Source organism: Triturus cristatus, chromosome 4_2, assembly GCF_964204655.1.
Source record: "Triturus cristatus chromosome 4_2, aTriCri1.1, whole genome shotgun sequence".
In the NCBI taxonomy this organism is placed as follows: Eukaryota; Metazoa; Chordata; class Amphibia; order Caudata; family Salamandridae; genus Triturus; species Triturus cristatus.
The window spans coordinates 549,393,870-549,411,681 of record NC_140586.1 but is presented as its reverse complement, the minus strand read 5'-3'; the positions used below and the strand labels follow the sequence as shown (position 1 = coordinate 549,411,681).

General features: G+C 43.2%; 1 protein-coding gene across 8 annotated transcripts in view; it reads right to left on the bottom strand.

The window, feature by feature from the left end:
* CDC7 (cell division cycle 7) overlaps positions 1–17,812 on the bottom strand; it is a 324,644-nt gene that overhangs the window by 7,462 nt on the left and 299,370 nt on the right. For all 8 annotated transcript variants that reach the window (XM_085602165.1, XM_085602163.1, XM_085602167.1 and 5 more), the window contains 3 exons: positions 9,253–9,431; positions 8,254–8,336; positions 222–371 (listed from right to left, as the gene is read on the bottom strand). In XM_085602165.1, coding sequence (XP_085458291.1) covers positions 222–371; positions 8,254–8,336; positions 9,253–9,431 — 412 coding nt within the window. The remainder of the gene's footprint in view (positions 1–221; positions 372–8,253; positions 8,337–9,252; positions 9,432–17,812) is intronic.

Below are 17,812 nucleotides of genomic sequence, written 5' to 3'. Positions count from 1 at the left end.
AACGTTGCATGGTCACACTGTTCTTACTTGCAAGGACAAACCGTGTTCAGTTTTCTAGCTACTTCCGAATACGCTTATCAAGATCAATATTAGTTTCCTTCAATCCGAGTCATAATTATTATAAGCATTTAATGTGAAGTTACATCTTGCAGGTTTCCTATATTAGTTATAACTTTAAGTAAACACGGTGTAATAATCTTTTTAAACGAAAGAAAACTTACCAAATGTTTTAGCAGCACGAATGGTCTCCCTGGTTCCAAGGATTGTCATGATCTGTGCCAAAGCTGTTAAATCATCACTGGCTTTGAAAAAAGGATAACGTCCACTGAGCAAAGAAAGGAAGATGACGCCTGCAGACCACATGTCGATTGCTGAAATGTAAAGTAATGCGTCCAGATGAAATAAAGTAATTTAAAAAAATACACATACAACCATCATCTTAAGTCTTCAAACAGGACATCATTTTTAATAGTCTGGAACCTCATATCAGAATCATTTATCAAAATGCACATCAGTCTTGAAAGTAAAATTAGGTTTCAATCAAGACACAGCATTTTAGTAACCAGCATTGGCAAAGCCAATAGGTCTGGCGTCGTCTGCCAGCCCTTTGGCAAGTCTTCTTTTGTCATGCTTTTGCAAAACGTTGTTCAGGAAGCTGCTAGGAATTCCCCACTCAAAAAAACCAAAAAACATTAAGTAAAGGCAAAAATATTTTTGGGGTATCAAAAAACTTACACATTACCATAGTTCTCCCTGGAACTGAAGGGAACTACTTTGTGTGGATGTGCTCATTGTATAAGTGAAGCATGCCGTAACTCCTTAACAACAAAGTGCATTACAGACTCGGACCCGCCCCCGCAAACTCACATCTGCGAATTGATTAGCAACTACCACCCTTTTTCCATAAACTGATATACTGTTTTGCCGGCAGAGTGCCTAGTCTGAAGTGGATATACAGGGATCTTTTGAGGGGTGGGTGAGAATAGCCAAGTATGGGTCAAAGGTAGGAATGGGCTTGAGAATCCAAAGCGGGTCTATCTTCTTCCTTGATTTGTTGATGGTAATATATTGCCAAAATCTTTCCTTTAATAACCTTTCTGGTGTCCATAGTCATCCTTTCTGGTTCACGCCAACAATCCGCACATCCTGTGGTTTGCAAGGTAGTGCCCACGTGATTGAACCAGCTTGGTATGCATCCAAATCTCTTGCATAATATTCAGGTAAGATCTCAGCTCAGCTTTTGTCCATATTTTAACCCAATATCATATGGGATGTAGTGATGCACACTGCTCAGCAGATTTGACACCCAGCTCATGCCTCAGTGCATCCATCAGTGTGCCTAGGCCCAAAAAGAGTAATCAGCATAGAAAGTGGTTCTCTGGCTTAACCAACCCCTTGATTTTTTTGTAACCCCCACAGCTCTGTTTTTATAGGCCTGCTGCAAGAGCTTGCGCTCTGTAAGCTTCAAGAGCTGGGCCAATCAATCTGCTCCCCTGGCTTTTAGCAAAGCTAGAAACATAACCGGCATATTGGCTCAGTATCGCCTCTCCTTTTAGTAGCTGGGCTCACCAAGTCAACTTGGAGTCGAACCTTACACTTAAGTAATCATAGTGTTCAATGCGATCCAGGGTGATTGCGCACATTTTGAAGGGGCTCCTCAGTTTGGGACTGCACTTTGCGATCATAAATTTTGACTTTCAGGGATGATCTGTAATTTTTTTATATTGCCACAGCTATCAGATGCTTTCAGGAGCTTGTGCATGGATAATTCTGTGTGTCTCGGGAGAACTGCATCGTCAGCGAAAAGCAAGCATGCTGTTTTTCACCACAGCGTTACAACAAACAAATGATGGACGGAATGCTGACAATGCAGACATTCTCCCCCAGTCAAGAGATCTGGGTTAAATCCATCGTTCTTTTGCCCACTACGCCACCCCAGTTCAGACATGGCCATATGCAAATCAGTCTTGACCCTGTGCCTCATGGGAACAGTCCAGCCCGAACTGCCAAGCCATGTCTTCCCTGGACCGGAATCAAGCATCCTAGGACCGGTTTCTGGCTATCAGCCGTCATCAGCCAGGATAGCTTGACTCCAGTGGCGTAGTGAGCACGGGTCCCACGTCTGGGAATACCCATCCCACTTAGGGCGAAAAGCGTTACAACAAACAAATGATGGACGGAATGCTGACAATGCAGACATTCTCCCCCAGTCAAGAGATCTGGGTTAAATCCATCGTTCTTTTGCCCACTACGCCACCCCAGTTCAGACATGGCCATATGCAAATCAGTCTTGACCCTGTGCCTCATGGGAACAGTCCAGCCCGAACTGCCAAGCCATGTCTTCCCTGGACCGGAATCAAGCATCCTAGGACCGGTTTCTGGCTATCAGCCGTCATCAGCCAGGATAGCTTGACTCCAGTGGCGTAGTGAGCACGGGTCCCACGTCTGGGAATACCCATTTCACTTAGGGCGAAAAGCGTTACAACAAACAAATGATGGACGGAATGCTGACAATGCAGACATTCTCCCCCAGTCAAGAGATCTGGGTTAAATCCATCGTTCTTTTGCCCACTACGCCACCCCAGTTCAGACATGGCCATATGCAAATCAGTCTTGACCCTGTGCCTCATGGGAACAGTCCAGCCCGAACTGCCAAGCCATGTCTTCCCTGGACCGGAATCAAGCATCCTAGGACCGGTTTCTGGCTATCAGCCGTCATCAGCCAGGATAGCTTGACTCCAGTGGCGTAGTGAGCACGGGTCCCACGTCTGGGGAATACCCATCCCACTTAGGGCGAAAAGCGTTACAACAAACAAATGATGGACGGAATGCTGATGGATTTAACCCAGATCTCTTGACTGGGGGAGAATGTCTGCATTGTCAGCATTCCATCCATCATTTGTTTGTTGTAACGCTTTTCGCCCTAAGTGGGATGGGTATGCCCAGACGTGGGTCCCGTGGTCACTACGCCACTGGAGTCAAGCTATCCTGGCTGATGACGGCTGATAGCCAGAAACCGGTCCTAGGATGCTTGATTCCGGTCCAGGGAAGACATGGCTTGGCAGTTCGGGCTGGACTGTTCCCATGAGGCACAGGGTCAAGACTGATTTGCATATGGCCATGTCTGAACTGGGGTGGCGTAGTGGGCAAAAGAACGATGGATTTAACCCAGATCTCTTGACTGGGGGAGAATGTCTGCATTGTCAGCATTCCGTCCATCATTTGTTTGTTGTAACGTTTTTCACCACAGATCGGCATATCATTGATGAAGATTTTACACAAAGCTGGGGCCAAAACGCATGATAAATGATAGACATTTTTGTTTCGCTCAAAAGCTACTCCTAAGAGTGTCTTGGTGCATGTCAAACAGTCTGAAGATCTAAAACCTTCACTAATCCTGCAAAGAAAAACAAACAGTTTTCAACTTTTTTAAAGATGTCGCACTGTCCCTTGTGGCTCGAAGCTCCAGAGGGATCTTATTCTAAGCTACATCTCCTAGGTAGGTTAGTGCCCTTCTCCGGTTCTAGCCATTCATATTTTGGGCATTGCTGCCAACAGTTTATTAACATATCAGGTTTTTTTTGTAGGCAGTGAAATCTAAATCTTTCTCTAAGGTAAGCTGCTCCAGTTTGGTATAGAGTACAGTGCACTAAAACTAGGGCTTTGAACAAAATCCTTATCTAAATGGGGAGCCAGTGGAGATCTCGCAGATGTGGGGACATCTGAGTTCTGGTTGGTAGATTCAGAAGTGGACAAGCAGTGGAGTTTTGGACAATTTGAAGCTTACCCACCAGCCGCTCTGGTAATTCAAAGTGTAATGTATTGCGATACTCTAGTCTTGATGTTATTAAGACCTGAATTACAGTATTCTTCGCTTGGAAAGATAAGAAACGTTGAAATTTCCTCAGAGAACGTAGGACCCCAAAACAAGTGCCCACCACTGACCCAATTTGAGACTAAGAAAATAGCTTATCAAATGTGACTCCCAAGTTCTTAACTGAGCACTCTTGCAGGCCTGGAGGGGCCGCATCCTCAGGCCAAAAGGTCCGCTAGCATTCAGGCGCAGTATTACCAAAAAACAGAATTTCCGTTTTTTCCGCATTACACTTTAGTGGGTGATCAGTCCACCAATGAAAAACTGTAGTTAGGCAGGTTTTAATCTGGAAATGATCTTCGCAAGATTCACTAGTAATATGGCATGAGATTAGGGAGACTCAAATTTTGACATCTTATACCAGAAACTGTGGCCCAGAAGTTCTTGCTGTCCGCGTTAACTGCTTGTACTAATGTCTCCCATTGGTCTGTGAGAACCTGCTGCCAGCGCCTAGCCATAACAGTCTTACAATGTTTCCTCAGGGCAGTGATTTGTACCTTATTTCTGTGCTTCTTCCCTAGGGCCATCCTTAGTTCTTTATTGGCTGCAGTACAGCCATGGCCAAACCAACCATGTAACTTATTGGATGGGCATATTGGTCTGAGAATGGTATTTTTTATGCCTTGACAGAGTAAATAGCACTGTGTCTTCAGATAGACATGCCTCCAATGACCTCCTATTCTCTTTCACAACTTTCTCTAAGGTTTGTGCTGGGTCACGCATTCTCCAGACCAATTTTAAATTGTCAGTTGTGAGTTGAAGATTTCAAGCCCCTATCTGCTGCTTGTATACTTTCCTAGGGGGCCATTAGAAAAACAGCCTCCAGTGGGTTGTAATCACTAAAGGTGGATTCAACAACTGACTCGTAAAGCAGGGTTTGTACTAGGCTCCGGGTGATAAATATAAAATCAATCATGGACGGAGACCCTCTGCCTTTATAGGTTGGAGGTATAATTACGTCTTTCCTTGCAGTTGCCATGATATCTGGTACGGAGTCCAGAATAAACATGTTCTAAAGAATTATCCGTGGATTCATTCACATGTATAATATTGAAGCTTTCGGTTTGTGTACTGCATCCATGGTAAAAAGAATAACTTAATACAGAAGAGTTTCAAATGGATGCAATATGTTATGCTGTAAAATACCAGCAGTCAGATAAAAATACATTTCAAAATGAATTTATAACAGCATTAGCAAGACACAGGATCTGATAAAGCTGAAATGTGGCCTGTGCTTCAATCTGGTAGAATGTGTCCTCCTTTCAACTCAGGCTCTGAACACAAAGGCAACATTAAAGTAAAAACAAAAACACTGGCACTGTAGGGAACTACCTTGTGTGTGGATGTGCTCAGGGTGAAAGAAAGAATTGCACTCATTCAGAGCTGGCCTCGAAAAATCTACTAGCCCAAACGCTTTGGCGCATCAGACTTTATCAGGTTGAGCTATTTTTAGGACCTACTGGTACGTTCTGGCAAGTGAACTTGAGCTGGAATGAATCAGGTGTTCAGTTCATCCAGAAAGTGAATGAGCAATAAAGATGCCTTTACATCTGTTCAAGGACAGAGGTCAAATGACAGTATGTCTTTTTTACTAATTTCTGCTCATCTTATTCTGGAAAATGTTGTTTACTTTTCTTTCTCTTACTACACTTAGAGGATTTTGACAAGTGAGCTGTCTAACAATCATGGTGAAACAAAAAGCTGTAGGATGTCAGGTTTCTTCCAACACTAATTGAAATAGCTTTTAAATGAATAGTAAGAATATTTTAAAATATATCAGGATATAACAAAGCATTTTTTTTTTAATTCAGAAGTGTGATGTAAACTAACATTTAAAACGTTTGCAGAAACCCAATTTCCAAACATTGTTTGTATCTGCATAGTTTTATCAGTAAAACAGCAAGTCAGTGGGAACTTTTGTGGCCTTTTCAGTGAAAATGTGCTGCCTGCAAATAACACTGTGCTACCACTTCATGCTTTAGTTATATATTTATTAAAAGTGATAGTTTTTCAACATAATATGAGAAACCTTCCTGCTCCCTGCCCGGATAACAATGCTGTTAATGAACTAAGACACAAGTCAAGGGTCGGGTGAAGATTTGTATTACATATGGAGCAAAAGTTTAGTTGATTAAATAAAAGAAAAGAGCTTTTTGTATAACAGACATGCTAAACTTGCATAATTGAAGGTGATCTCATATTTGATAATGAAGAAAATGGTGGCTCAGTCAATTAAAATATTTGCCCAAGAACACATAATTTGAAATCAGTTTGTGCGTCAAGAGCATTAAAGTTAGGTTGAATAGATTATTTAAGTCACTATACCGGCAGGTCTGGTAACATTTTTATTATTTTTTGAGGACTGCTCAAAGTAAAGTTAACCAGTGGCTGAAGTAGATTGACCCATTACCCCATGCTGTAAGGGGTGGAAGCAAAATGTGAATGACCTAACAATAGACCAATGGACGAAGAGAGGTGGCTTATAGCCCCTTTAAGTAAGTACATTATACTTATCATTTTAATAAACTATATTTTTTGTAAAATCAAAAGGTCTCGGCTGATGCCAGACCTAAAAAAACAAGAAGTATCAAGATGCCATCCTATTCATGAAATCAAGAAGATTGAAATCGTAATAGAACCCCATTGTAGGAAAGTGCCCCTTTTTGACATGGTCACTCTCACTTTTTGTCTGGTATTCAATGTGATTTTGACTGGAAGGGACCTGGGTTCCTGCTAACCAGGTCCCCAGTGCCAGATCCCTTTCCAAAAAAACTGTGCAATTGTACCCCAATTGGCAATATCTTTAGCACCCTCTGTAAATCCCTGGTAAATGGTACCCCTGGTACCTAGGGCCTGAGGTACTAAAGAGAATCCCTAAGGGCTGCAACATGTAGTATGCCACCCTCCAGTACTCCTCACTAAACTCATGCAGACTGCCATTGCAGGCTGCGTGTCCTGGAGCAGACAAAGGTGAAAACACGACATGCCTGCAGACACTGCATGCAGTATAGTTAAGTCACCCCTACTGCAGGCCTTACAGCCCTAAGGCACAGTGCACTATACTACATGTGTGGGCATAAGTGCATAAGCAAATTTGCCCTTGTGCTGGCCAGTTTGATTCCTGCCAGTACAAGTGAACAGGGAAGCAATTTTAAGTACATGTGCTGGACACTGGTGAAATATGAGTTACCCAGCGATGGGGATGGTTTAGAGGCCAAGCTGATCTAGGACTGCTCTGCTGCCACGGACTGGAGTGCACTTTTATCTTGTACCATTCCTACCCCTCATAACTGGTGTGCCTTCACCTGCATGTGTTGGATCTGCTGCTGTGCACACTTTTTTTGCCTGCTACCCCCAGGAGCAGTGGCCATGAGTCCTCACAGAGGAGTTGGTGAAATGACATTGCAGCCATCTTTACAGTTCCCTTTCCAGCTCTGCAGCTAAAGAGCATATGTCTGAACCCAACAGCATTAGACAGAGAACTTTCTTCTCATGTTAGTCGGTCTATCAAATGTGTGGGTGTGTGGAGCTCCAAGACGAATTAAGTTTGTCCTCTTAAAAATACAACCGTCGAGTTAATTCAGTGCAGAAGGCTTAGCCGATGGCCCAAGTGCATGAAGGACTGGTGCTTCATGTGGATTACCATTTTACTGACGATCCTTCCCTTATGTATGCCCAGTGGAATGTCAGTGATGCAAGACCTCCGGGTGCCCACCGAAGCCCTCTGCCAGGTTCCTTGATAGGCACTCTACTGGACCACTGACACCAGCCACTAGGCCCACTGAGGAGTGAACTCTGGGATCATTAAAGCATGTTAGAGGTTCCCATTGATGCTAGCTCTAGGCCCAATCATTGATGACCCGTTTTAGGCTAACTGTAGCACCTTAGCAGGCCTGTTGATTCTTGTTGTGTGTGGTCCCACTGTCAACCCTTCTTACAAGGTCACTTCATCCACACCCTCTATAGAATCACTGATGCAGGTTACTAAGCTCAGTGATGTATGCACTCTGTGCGGCCACTGATGACAGGGTGTAGTGTCATTATCGCATGCACGATCTGGGCCCACTAATGCTCCTTACAAAGCCGACTGATACAGGCAATATAGTAGGGCACCGTTGATGACCTTTAGTAGGTAGAGTTATGCATACAATGTGTTGGGCCACTGACACCCTTTACTACATCCATTGATTCACGAGTTCTTGCAATAGGTCGGGGAATTGCATTTTTCATTGCAGTGCTTAGACCAACCAAAGCACAAATAAGCAAGACCTGTTGGCTTTGACATTGCTTGTTTTCTTTTGGTTATTAAAACGTATCGTCTGTGCTCCTTGAAGATTTATAGAAATACTGGACGGCTTGTTTTCATGGAGTGTACAAACCTGTGGTCTGATCTGGGCACTTCGTTAGGACTTCCGGGGCTCGGAACCCAGGCGTGCCTGCTCGGGCGGCAACTTGCTGACGTCTGCAAAGAAATAAAATTACCAACGTAAGTTAATATGGGTCTACCTCGACGGAGTTCAGCTAAAATCAAGTTTCTTTGAAACGGGTACAAACAGAGGCGCTGAAAATGTTATGGGTGCAACCGGAGGACGAAATCTTAAAATATTGTACGGGGCATACTAGGTGTATTGATCACACTCGGAACCTCTGAACTGAAATAAGACTTGCCAGCCAGCTGTATTACATTTATACAGGTTTCTTGTTAAAAAGCATGCATGAGGCTTTAGGATTAAAAGTGATTATCACCGTTTGAGGCAAGGAGGGTGTTGGATGAGACAACCTTACATTTAAAAGGAGGAGTCTTAATATTCTGGTCCGAAAAGCTCTAGGCATTAGATGGCAGTCTAAGACTGTGTATATTGCTAAAAGTAGCTTCAAGTAGTGTCAAACTAATTCCGCCCAAATTGTAGTCACATTTTATGAAACAAGGGACTCCGGCTGTTTCCCACAAATTATACAATTTAAATAAAAGCATATTTCTGTTCTGGGACGTTTTGCTGGCCAGGCTCGATGTAAAAACTATGCAGGAGCGATCCAGAGATGGGTGGGTTGGTAGCTGTGTGATCTCTCCCGGTAACAGAAACAGAATTAACAAGGAGCAGAAAAAGATGGCTGGGATCCGCATTGTTACATTGCGCGCCCACCCCTCATTGTGTACTCCCCCCTCTATATAGACAGACTGCAGTTTCTGTAAACAAAATAAAATATTTTGGCGAACAGTCACTGTTCTTTAGCCTCTGGGCTTGTAGAATAAAACCCTGTTTTCGGTTCAGCATTAGCATCACGCTTTGCAGCGTCCTTCCACAGAAACACAAGCCGCCCGGTATTTTTACGAGTTCTGTATTCGCTGCTTGGTTTACAGCCTCACAGCACATTACCTTGAAAGGCAAACGCTGCACACTCGGTCTGTTCCATAACAGTTGCACGTGAGATTAGCCGGGCAAGCGCTGGCAGATTTCCTCTCAGCGACGCTGCTCGCGGCTTTTGCAGGTACCACCTTCTTTCTCGCCGCCAACTTTCTCGACGATACATCCATCAGCCTGGGCTGCTTAATGGGCTGCAAAAAAGGGTTGTTTATGAATGAGATAAATATTTCAGATATCATCAAAATTGCCATCTCATTTTTAAAAAGTAACACAAAAGGTTAACTTTACAACATTCGATATCAACCTCTAACTTGAGCACGGTGCACTCCAAGCTCTGTCCCCTCCACTTAACCTACTGCGGCGCAATGATTCTTACGGCACCTGCACAAGCCATCCGCCTTCCCTTCACTGTGCCTTAATGTTTCATCGCCCTGCTAGTATTTTAGTATGTTTGTCTCCACTATCAATTGCCTGTAAGGCCTTTGCAATCCCGCAGAAGCTAAGAGCAGTCAATATAACCCTCACTAGCATGCGGTGACGTCATACGGTGCAGATGAACGCAACTGCTCTAGCAGAGGTACCAACAGGTGACTGATGCCCGTCTGGGACTAGGCCTTGGAAAGTAATGTTACTTCTGATGTAGAAGGGAGACCCGATTGAACCCCCATCCTTCAGTGGGTGGAGAAACGGGACGTACAAGAGGCAAGCCCTGCAGGGAGGGAGTTGCTAAAATTGGCTCAGGAGTTCATCCAAGACTAACACCATCACGCTGAGAGAAGCAATAGCATAACGCTGGAAGGAGGTGAAGTGTGCAAACTGCATCCTCAAATAGGCATGGGAGGTGACGGAAATTATTAATGATATATGGAAAGGTGAACGGTACTCACCAAACGTGGACTGGGAGAAGCTTACCCAGTGGAACGACAGGGAATATTTCAATGGGATGGGGCTGAACTCGGTAGGTCATCTCACCCGTCCTATCGGTATGGCACCTACTTCTTTAGATCTTAAATGAAGCTTGATTCATTTTAATCAGTACAGGCTCAGAGAGCTGAGTGACTCAAATGGGGCAACGCAAAGATAGTACGTATCCTGATAGCCAAGTGGATACTGGTCACAAATGGTCATAGTTTACCTGAAGCCCTGAACGCAAACAGTTATCAGGGAGTTTTATGGACATGTGTTTAATCAAGGTTTCCTGGTAATCTCCTGGAATTCAGACTGGCTAGGTTTTTATCAATTTGGAATGCAGCAATAATTTATCTACAAGCAACTTGGGGTTGCAACTCGGTGTTCAATGGTTATGTTGTTATTACTAATCCTACAAAAGTCCACTCGAGGTCACGCTAGTGGGGGACTTGCTGTTCGCCTTTCTGCTAATATTTGAAGGTATAGCGAAGTTTTACACCCCACTTGCCAATACAGGTCAGGTTTAGACTATGGTGTGCCCAAGATGAACCGGAAACCTGTATACTGTTATTCAGCATTTATATCCCCTTTGGTAAGATGTTCAAAAATGAATTGCAGGATTTTCGTTTCCAGTGCAACATAAGGCCGAACAGTATGGCTTAACCTTGTATGTAAAGCAGAGACAAGTTGTCTATATTATACTGAGCATCCAACAAGTTTGAACAGGAAGCGTCACAGCCTTCTAAAATGGATGATGTGGTTGCAATAAATAACTTCAGTTTATATAAGATCGGCAAATAACCGATTATGAATTTAGTGATCATTCTTTACACCGTTTGAATTGTGCTCGTTTGTGAATGGGGAGCCACTGGAGAGCCTTCAGGTGTGGTGTGTTGTGCGTGTAGCATGGGAGGTTGAGTGTGATTCTGGCAGCTGAGTTCTGAATGGTCTGCAGCCTTCGGATGAGTTTTTTGTTGAGCATAGAGGGTGTTCCCGAAGTCATAGGTCTGTCCACGGTGATGTGCTCTTCCCAAAGATCCCGATTTCGGTCTTCCACTTTAGACAGTGGGTCTTTATCCAGTGGTTGACTTCAGTCGTACAGGCATTGAAATTGATCAGCATCTTTTCAGTGAAAGAGAGAATGAGTAGTGTGTCATTGGTGTAGGAGTTCATTGATACTGTGAGAGCAGATGATGCTGGTTAGAGGGATCATGCATGAGTTGAAGAGGATCAGGCTCAGGGAGGATTCTTGCAGAACTCTGCATATGAGGACACAGGCGTCCAGTGCCAGGCTAACTGACTGGGTTCTTCCAGTTGATAAGGAGAAGACCCATCGGAGGGCTTGACCTTGGATTCCAAGGTCATGTAGGTGTTGGATGAGGATGGGTAGGCCACTGCGTCTCCTCTGTCCAGAGTCATGCAGGTGTCATATGTGGCAGTGATTAGGGCAGTTTCTGTGCTGTAGTTGGGTTTGGAACCAGACTAAGTGGTGTCAAGGAGTTGGTGGTCGTTAAGGCATTGGGTGAGGTGTCAGTTGATGATTTTCTCCGAGACCTTGGCCGGGAAAGGTAGCAAGGAGATAGGTCTGTAGTTGGACAACGCTGAAGGGTCCGCACGTTTGTTTTCCAGCAATGGGAGGACAGTTGCAGGTTTCACCCACAGCACAATTTATCTTATTGTGGAGGAGAGTTTTTTATTCTGTGGCTAACATGATTGATGAATATGAGGCTTTTACAGTAAATCTTGTAAAAAACAATTCAGATGAATGAGGAATTCGGTTACTGAAAGCCAGTTGTGAGGAAGGATAAAATTGAACAATCACTGACATTCGAAATTAATAACTTGACCCAGTATAAATACTATTGGTCCAACTGGTCAAAACGAATCTACATACTTGGGAAGAAGCTTTGTAAATATCAGACTTACTGCAAGCGTAGACGAGATTTGGAATCTTGTGAACTGTAAGGCAGCAGCGAAAAGAAACAACTGCATTATAACTTTATATGTAGGCCCCAAGAAAAGTCCTGTACCAATTTCAATATCATAACACGTTTGGATCCAATATGTTGCTTTCCTTTACGCTGGCAATAATGTTTTGACTTACAGGTCATTTCCTTTCAGTGATGATGATCTGCCCACATCCCCTGTCGTTAGACCCCTTCAGCTTCTCGGATATCTTACAACAGTGCTAATGTGCAATTTTCAGGTGCTGTGGGCCACAATCAGGGGTCCTGGTATCACTAATGCATTTTTGGCAACAGTTTTGTCCCTACTGTTGCCTCTCTTGCTTTTTCTTCAATAGTTGAAAGGGTAGTAAAATAATGGCAAATTATAAACCAGCATTGGCAAGCCGACAAGTCTCTGCTTTAAATTGCCAATGTATCTGTCATTTATTGCTGGCTATCTTGTAAAACGGGAGAGAGACCAATGAAGCACATGCACTCACAGGGAGTGCTCAATAAAAAATAATCCCCTCGAGGATGCTATGGAAGGAGGAGGAAGGATACAACTCATCCAATCAGAGCACAGACTGAAATGCTCCCAGGTGGGACAAACACAAATATGGGGGGAAAAAAGACACTGAATTAAGAAGAGACAACCAAGACCGAAAATAAAGCCATACAATCATGAGCAAGGGGTGAAGCCAAAGCCAACTCTAAGTGTATGTTAAGTATTAGAAACAGCTAAAAGCTCTCTGTAGCAGAGACCTAAAAGATATATGCAGAGTGCACCCTTGGACTGGAAAGCGGTTTGCTAAGATCCTTCTGGAACACCTGCAGACCTGAGAGGAGTGTAAAGCTCTAGCCGAAGAGTAGTGGCGCAGTCGCATTGTCAAATACTGAGGGCCAGCTATAAAAATGGCCCTGTGAGCCAAAACTAGTAATTTGTAAAGTATTCTCTTCTTTATAGGTAACCAGAGCAATGAGCGCAAATGAGGAAACATGAAAGTCCAATTAGGAAGCCAATGAATGAGTAGAGTAGTTGCATTCTGAACAACTTGAAGTCTATCAATCTGATAATCAGATGGGTCAAATACAAATCATTAGCCTAGATGTAATAAGGGAATGGGCCGCCGTCTTTGTAGAAGGCAAAAAGAAAGCAATTTCTTTAGGACCCTAAGCAGTCCAAAGCAGATAGCCACCACCAAGGAGACCTGCGTTTGGAAGCATAAGATGTTATCAAACCTCAAACCTAGATTTTTTGCAGCCGTTCAGGGTGATTCGCAGAGGCGGAACCCTATCTGGCCAACAATTTGGCCATCAGTCTATTTGAAAGGAGCCGAACAGAAGATTTTGAGTCTCGTCCATATTACAAATAAGGGGACAGGCAAAACTGAAATTTATCGCAGATGGGAAAACAATTTTCTTTATGGAACCAACCAAGGTGCGGTACTGGCCGGAAGGCACATAGCAGGAATAGACACAGGAGTTTGGCAGCAGCACTTGCGTCCCAGAAGGAGATGAGACCCAGACCAGCTCGAAGAGCCATGAAGAAACAAACTAGATCATAGTCCGATAAGAAACAAGTAGTGGCTGTAGAAGTGGCCTCTACCCACTGAAATGCTGAGGTGGACCTAGTTGCAGGTGCTGTGACTGGGAGCCACGGATGAGTTGGACTTCGAGCACACCACCAACGACGAAAGCGACCTACCTAGAATCACTCATAGAAGATGAGCTGCGATGTCTGATCTCTAAGTGATTGAATGGGAGATTCAAATCTGATGAAAGGCAGGGTCAGGGAAGGCAATGAGTCTGCAATGAGTGGAGACTAAATATTTTAATTGGTCCAGGATAACTAACTCATTGATGAATATTTGAAATGTTTATAAAAGGGGAGGGGATGCGCCAGCTGGAGTAGTAAATAGGTCATCTGCTGTGTTTTAGTGGCCCTCTTTTCCAGTGAGTGGGAGAAATGCTCTTGAGATGAAGGTTGGTGTTTGCTGGTTTTTGGTCTTGGTGATGGGGAGTTTGGCTTTATAGGTTTGATCTAGTTTACACTCGGATCCAAAAACCACTGAGGTAGGACTTTAGAGGACAGCAGATCACATAAGCCTCCCTCTCGTGAGAGAAAAGAGGACTTTCATCAGCATATGACACCACCTTAAAGATGGAACAGAGAAATTGAAGTTTACTAAGGATCATAGTTTTTCTAAACGAATATACAGTTTTGACCTAGAACATTAGCGGTACAGGGTCCCTTGCAAAGCATTATATAACGCACTCTTACTTAAAATGGAGGAGGGCTCAGACACCTTTTTTTAAATAAAAAAAATAACTGAACTCAACAAACTAAGGAATTGGGTGAATGCCCCCATCATCTTAGGGGATGATACAAACTGTTTTAAATATAGCACTGGGTAGAATATATCCCCAGTTTGCTAGATCACCCCCATCAAAAGTTGCGCCTGGGCTTCAGAAATGGTTGATGGACTAGGACCTCTATGATGTACGGCAGCAGGGTCACTGAGAGGAGAGATTTCTCATTTTAATTCCCAGCGCACAACTGACATGTAAGGTTTGAAAGGTTCTTGGGAACACAAGAGACCCTCAGATTGGTCACCTATTCTGAGTACTTAAGGTGGACTTATCAGATCAGAATGCCTTGATAATGATTATAGATTGTGCCTGACCCTCAAGCCATGTACATACTTTGAAGCTCCTGAGTTCTATGCTAGAGCACATAGCCTTTAGAAAAACTCTAAAAGGAACCATGCATATATACTTTCAAGAAATCCTGGATAACGCCTCTAGCACTTAAATGGGGCGGTATGCACTTAAAGCTTTGGTATGGGGCTTCTAAGGAGGGGCCAAATAGTAGGCATACGAAGGATGCTGGAAATCGAATTGACAAAACTGGGTTCCACACTATAACAGTTAGAATCTCTAACCATCAATACACCTCAAGTCAAATAAAACATCCAATCTGAAGAGGAGAAACGTTCTACCAAAGTGGAACAGCTGAAATACCATGGTTATAAAGAGTACTTGTCCCGAGTACATAGTGAGAGCTAGAACGGGCCACCTCCTAGAATGACTCATTAGACCAAATAATCAGTCATCAGTTGTCACTAATAGAAACTGGTGAAGGGTGACTTGTACATACCCAAATGGAGATAAATCAGGGGTTCTTGACTTATTATTCAGAGCTCTATATGAATAAGGGGAAAAAAGCTATGAGGAAGTAGAAGGCTTTTTAGACAATTACGTTAAGGTGGGTTCCTGATGAGCCCTTGTTGACTCTGGGACCCCTATAATAGAGGCTGAAATTAAGGAGGCTTTACAACTATTTGCCATGGGCAAGAAAGACCGCAGGGACACATGGATTTTGCAGCACATCTGTATTATGTTTATGCTAATTTACTGGCTCCTTACCATGAAACCGTGTTGCCCTATCATAGGCTCTCTACCCAAATCCCATATTGATCATCTGGATAGGGCCTCTTATTGGCTTCTGTCCATGCTAAACATGGGTTAGAACATTTCAAACATACTTTTGGCCACGAGGCTCTATTCACGCCTCCAAGACCTCATTCATGTAGACCAGAGTGGGGTTGTTCCAGCCAGAAATATCTCCCTATACATTAAGGGACTTTTTAGAATCCTGAAAGATGCTCCAAGAGACATTAGGACAGAGACCAAACTGTTGGCCATAGATATACAGAAAGCATTTGATACTCAGAGTTGGAAGTTCCTCATAGCAGTTCTGAGATGAATGTGTATAGGAGAAGCCCAGACCAATTAGATAAAACAGAAACTGTCAGGTGGATTTTGAACTCCTATCAAATATATCGTGGGACAGGACACGGCTGCCCACTCCCACCAATACACTTTGCAACTGCTTTAGAGCTATTTTTTTAATTAATTAGGACAAATTGCTGAGACTGGGAAATACCACTAAGGGACAGTGTGCAGTAAACTTCTCTTGATGCAGACAACATGCTCCTGTTCCTTTAAGACAGGCAAACAGTAGTTGATCTAGTGGTACACTCCCTCACCCCCTCTTGAGTAGTCTGCCAGAGTTTCAGGTCATAGGAACAACTGGGCAAAGTCAAGTGCGTACCCTCTAGACACTGACTTTGTTATGGAACCAACTAGAATTAGATACTGGGATATTATAGAAGGTTATTAAGAATATGTCCCAACGGCCATATAAAAAAAGTTTATATTTTGTGAGTCCCTCAATTATTATAATTATTTCATTTATAGAGCACACTGATACCAGACAGGTGTCCTGAAGCTAGTGCTAAAGGCTTCAAATCATACCGAGACTGGCTGGGGGGGAAGGGGTGTCTAATGTTACTGATTATAAAGCCAAGTTTTTAGTAGTTTCCTAAAAGAAAGCAGAATATCTATCACACTTAGAGCAAGTGGGATGCTGCTCCAGAGGTGACCAGCCTGAAAGGAAAAAGGTCTGCTAACCATCCTTACTCTTTTGAACTTTGGTATTGGCTATGAGCAGGTATCTACTTGGGCAGTAATGTACAAACTTGCCTTGTAGATAATGAGGCATGCCTTAACAGATAGCCTTCTGAACCATGAACAATGATTTTAACCACTTGATTTTTTAAAGGTAGCCAGTAGAGCGTATCAAAGGCTTCTGTTGCCTAGGTGTAAGGGGGTGAGGGTGCACTAACCTGACTGTTTGGGTTTGGATCCAATAGAGACATTTCAAGAGATATTCTGGGGATCCTAACAATAAAACATTACAATAGTCTAACCTACTTAAGATTGATGATTGTACATCCAGAGATAGAGTATGGCAGGGGAAGTAAGTATGGATTTTCCACAGGATCCTCAAAATTAAAAAAACATGATTAGGAAAGTTTATTGACATGGCTGTTAAGGGATAGATCCCTGATAAGGTAGAACCCAGGGTCCGGACCAATGCAGGAGTACATTCACCTGTGGATGTCCAAGAGATTGGCAAAGAGGAGAGTAGCCTTATCCATACAGCAGCACATGATTTCAGTTTTATCTGCATTGAATTTGAAAGCATTTTGACCAAGCCATGCCACTTTGACTAACATGCATTGATGGAAATTTGTACATGTAGTAAGTACGGTAGGGTAAACAAGATAGGATTATCTGGATGTTATCAGCTTAATTCATAAACGTAATTCCCTGTGAGCTGATTAATTGTGCAAAAGGTCTGAAGTAGATTCTGAACATGGTTGGACTCAAGGAGGAACTTGGGGAATCCCTTAGTCCACCAGTTTACACTCTTACATAAAAGGTGGAAGGTACACAGCTTGGGTTTAGTTATGCAGATAGGATTGACAACATCTCAAGGCTGTTCCTCTTACCCCAATATAAAGTAACCTGGATATTAAGATATTATGACTGACCGGGTCTATTCAAGAGTATTTGAAATATGTTTTGCTCATGATTAAGGTGGCAGCTGATGTGAAAATTCCTTGAGAACATACACAATGTTTATTGGGTCGAATTAAGAGAACGAAGGCCACTAAGGAAGAGCTAGAGGTTTATAGATTTCACCCTTATCGCTCCTAAAGCAAACTTGGCAATGGTATGGAAGTTATGTTAGGCCCCTGGTAGAACAAAGCTGTTAAACTGTGTAATTAAATGCACGAAGGCAAAGTTGGCCACATTGATAGCCCTTCGGAATAGGAATCATCATAACATACTACCTACAGCTAAATAGC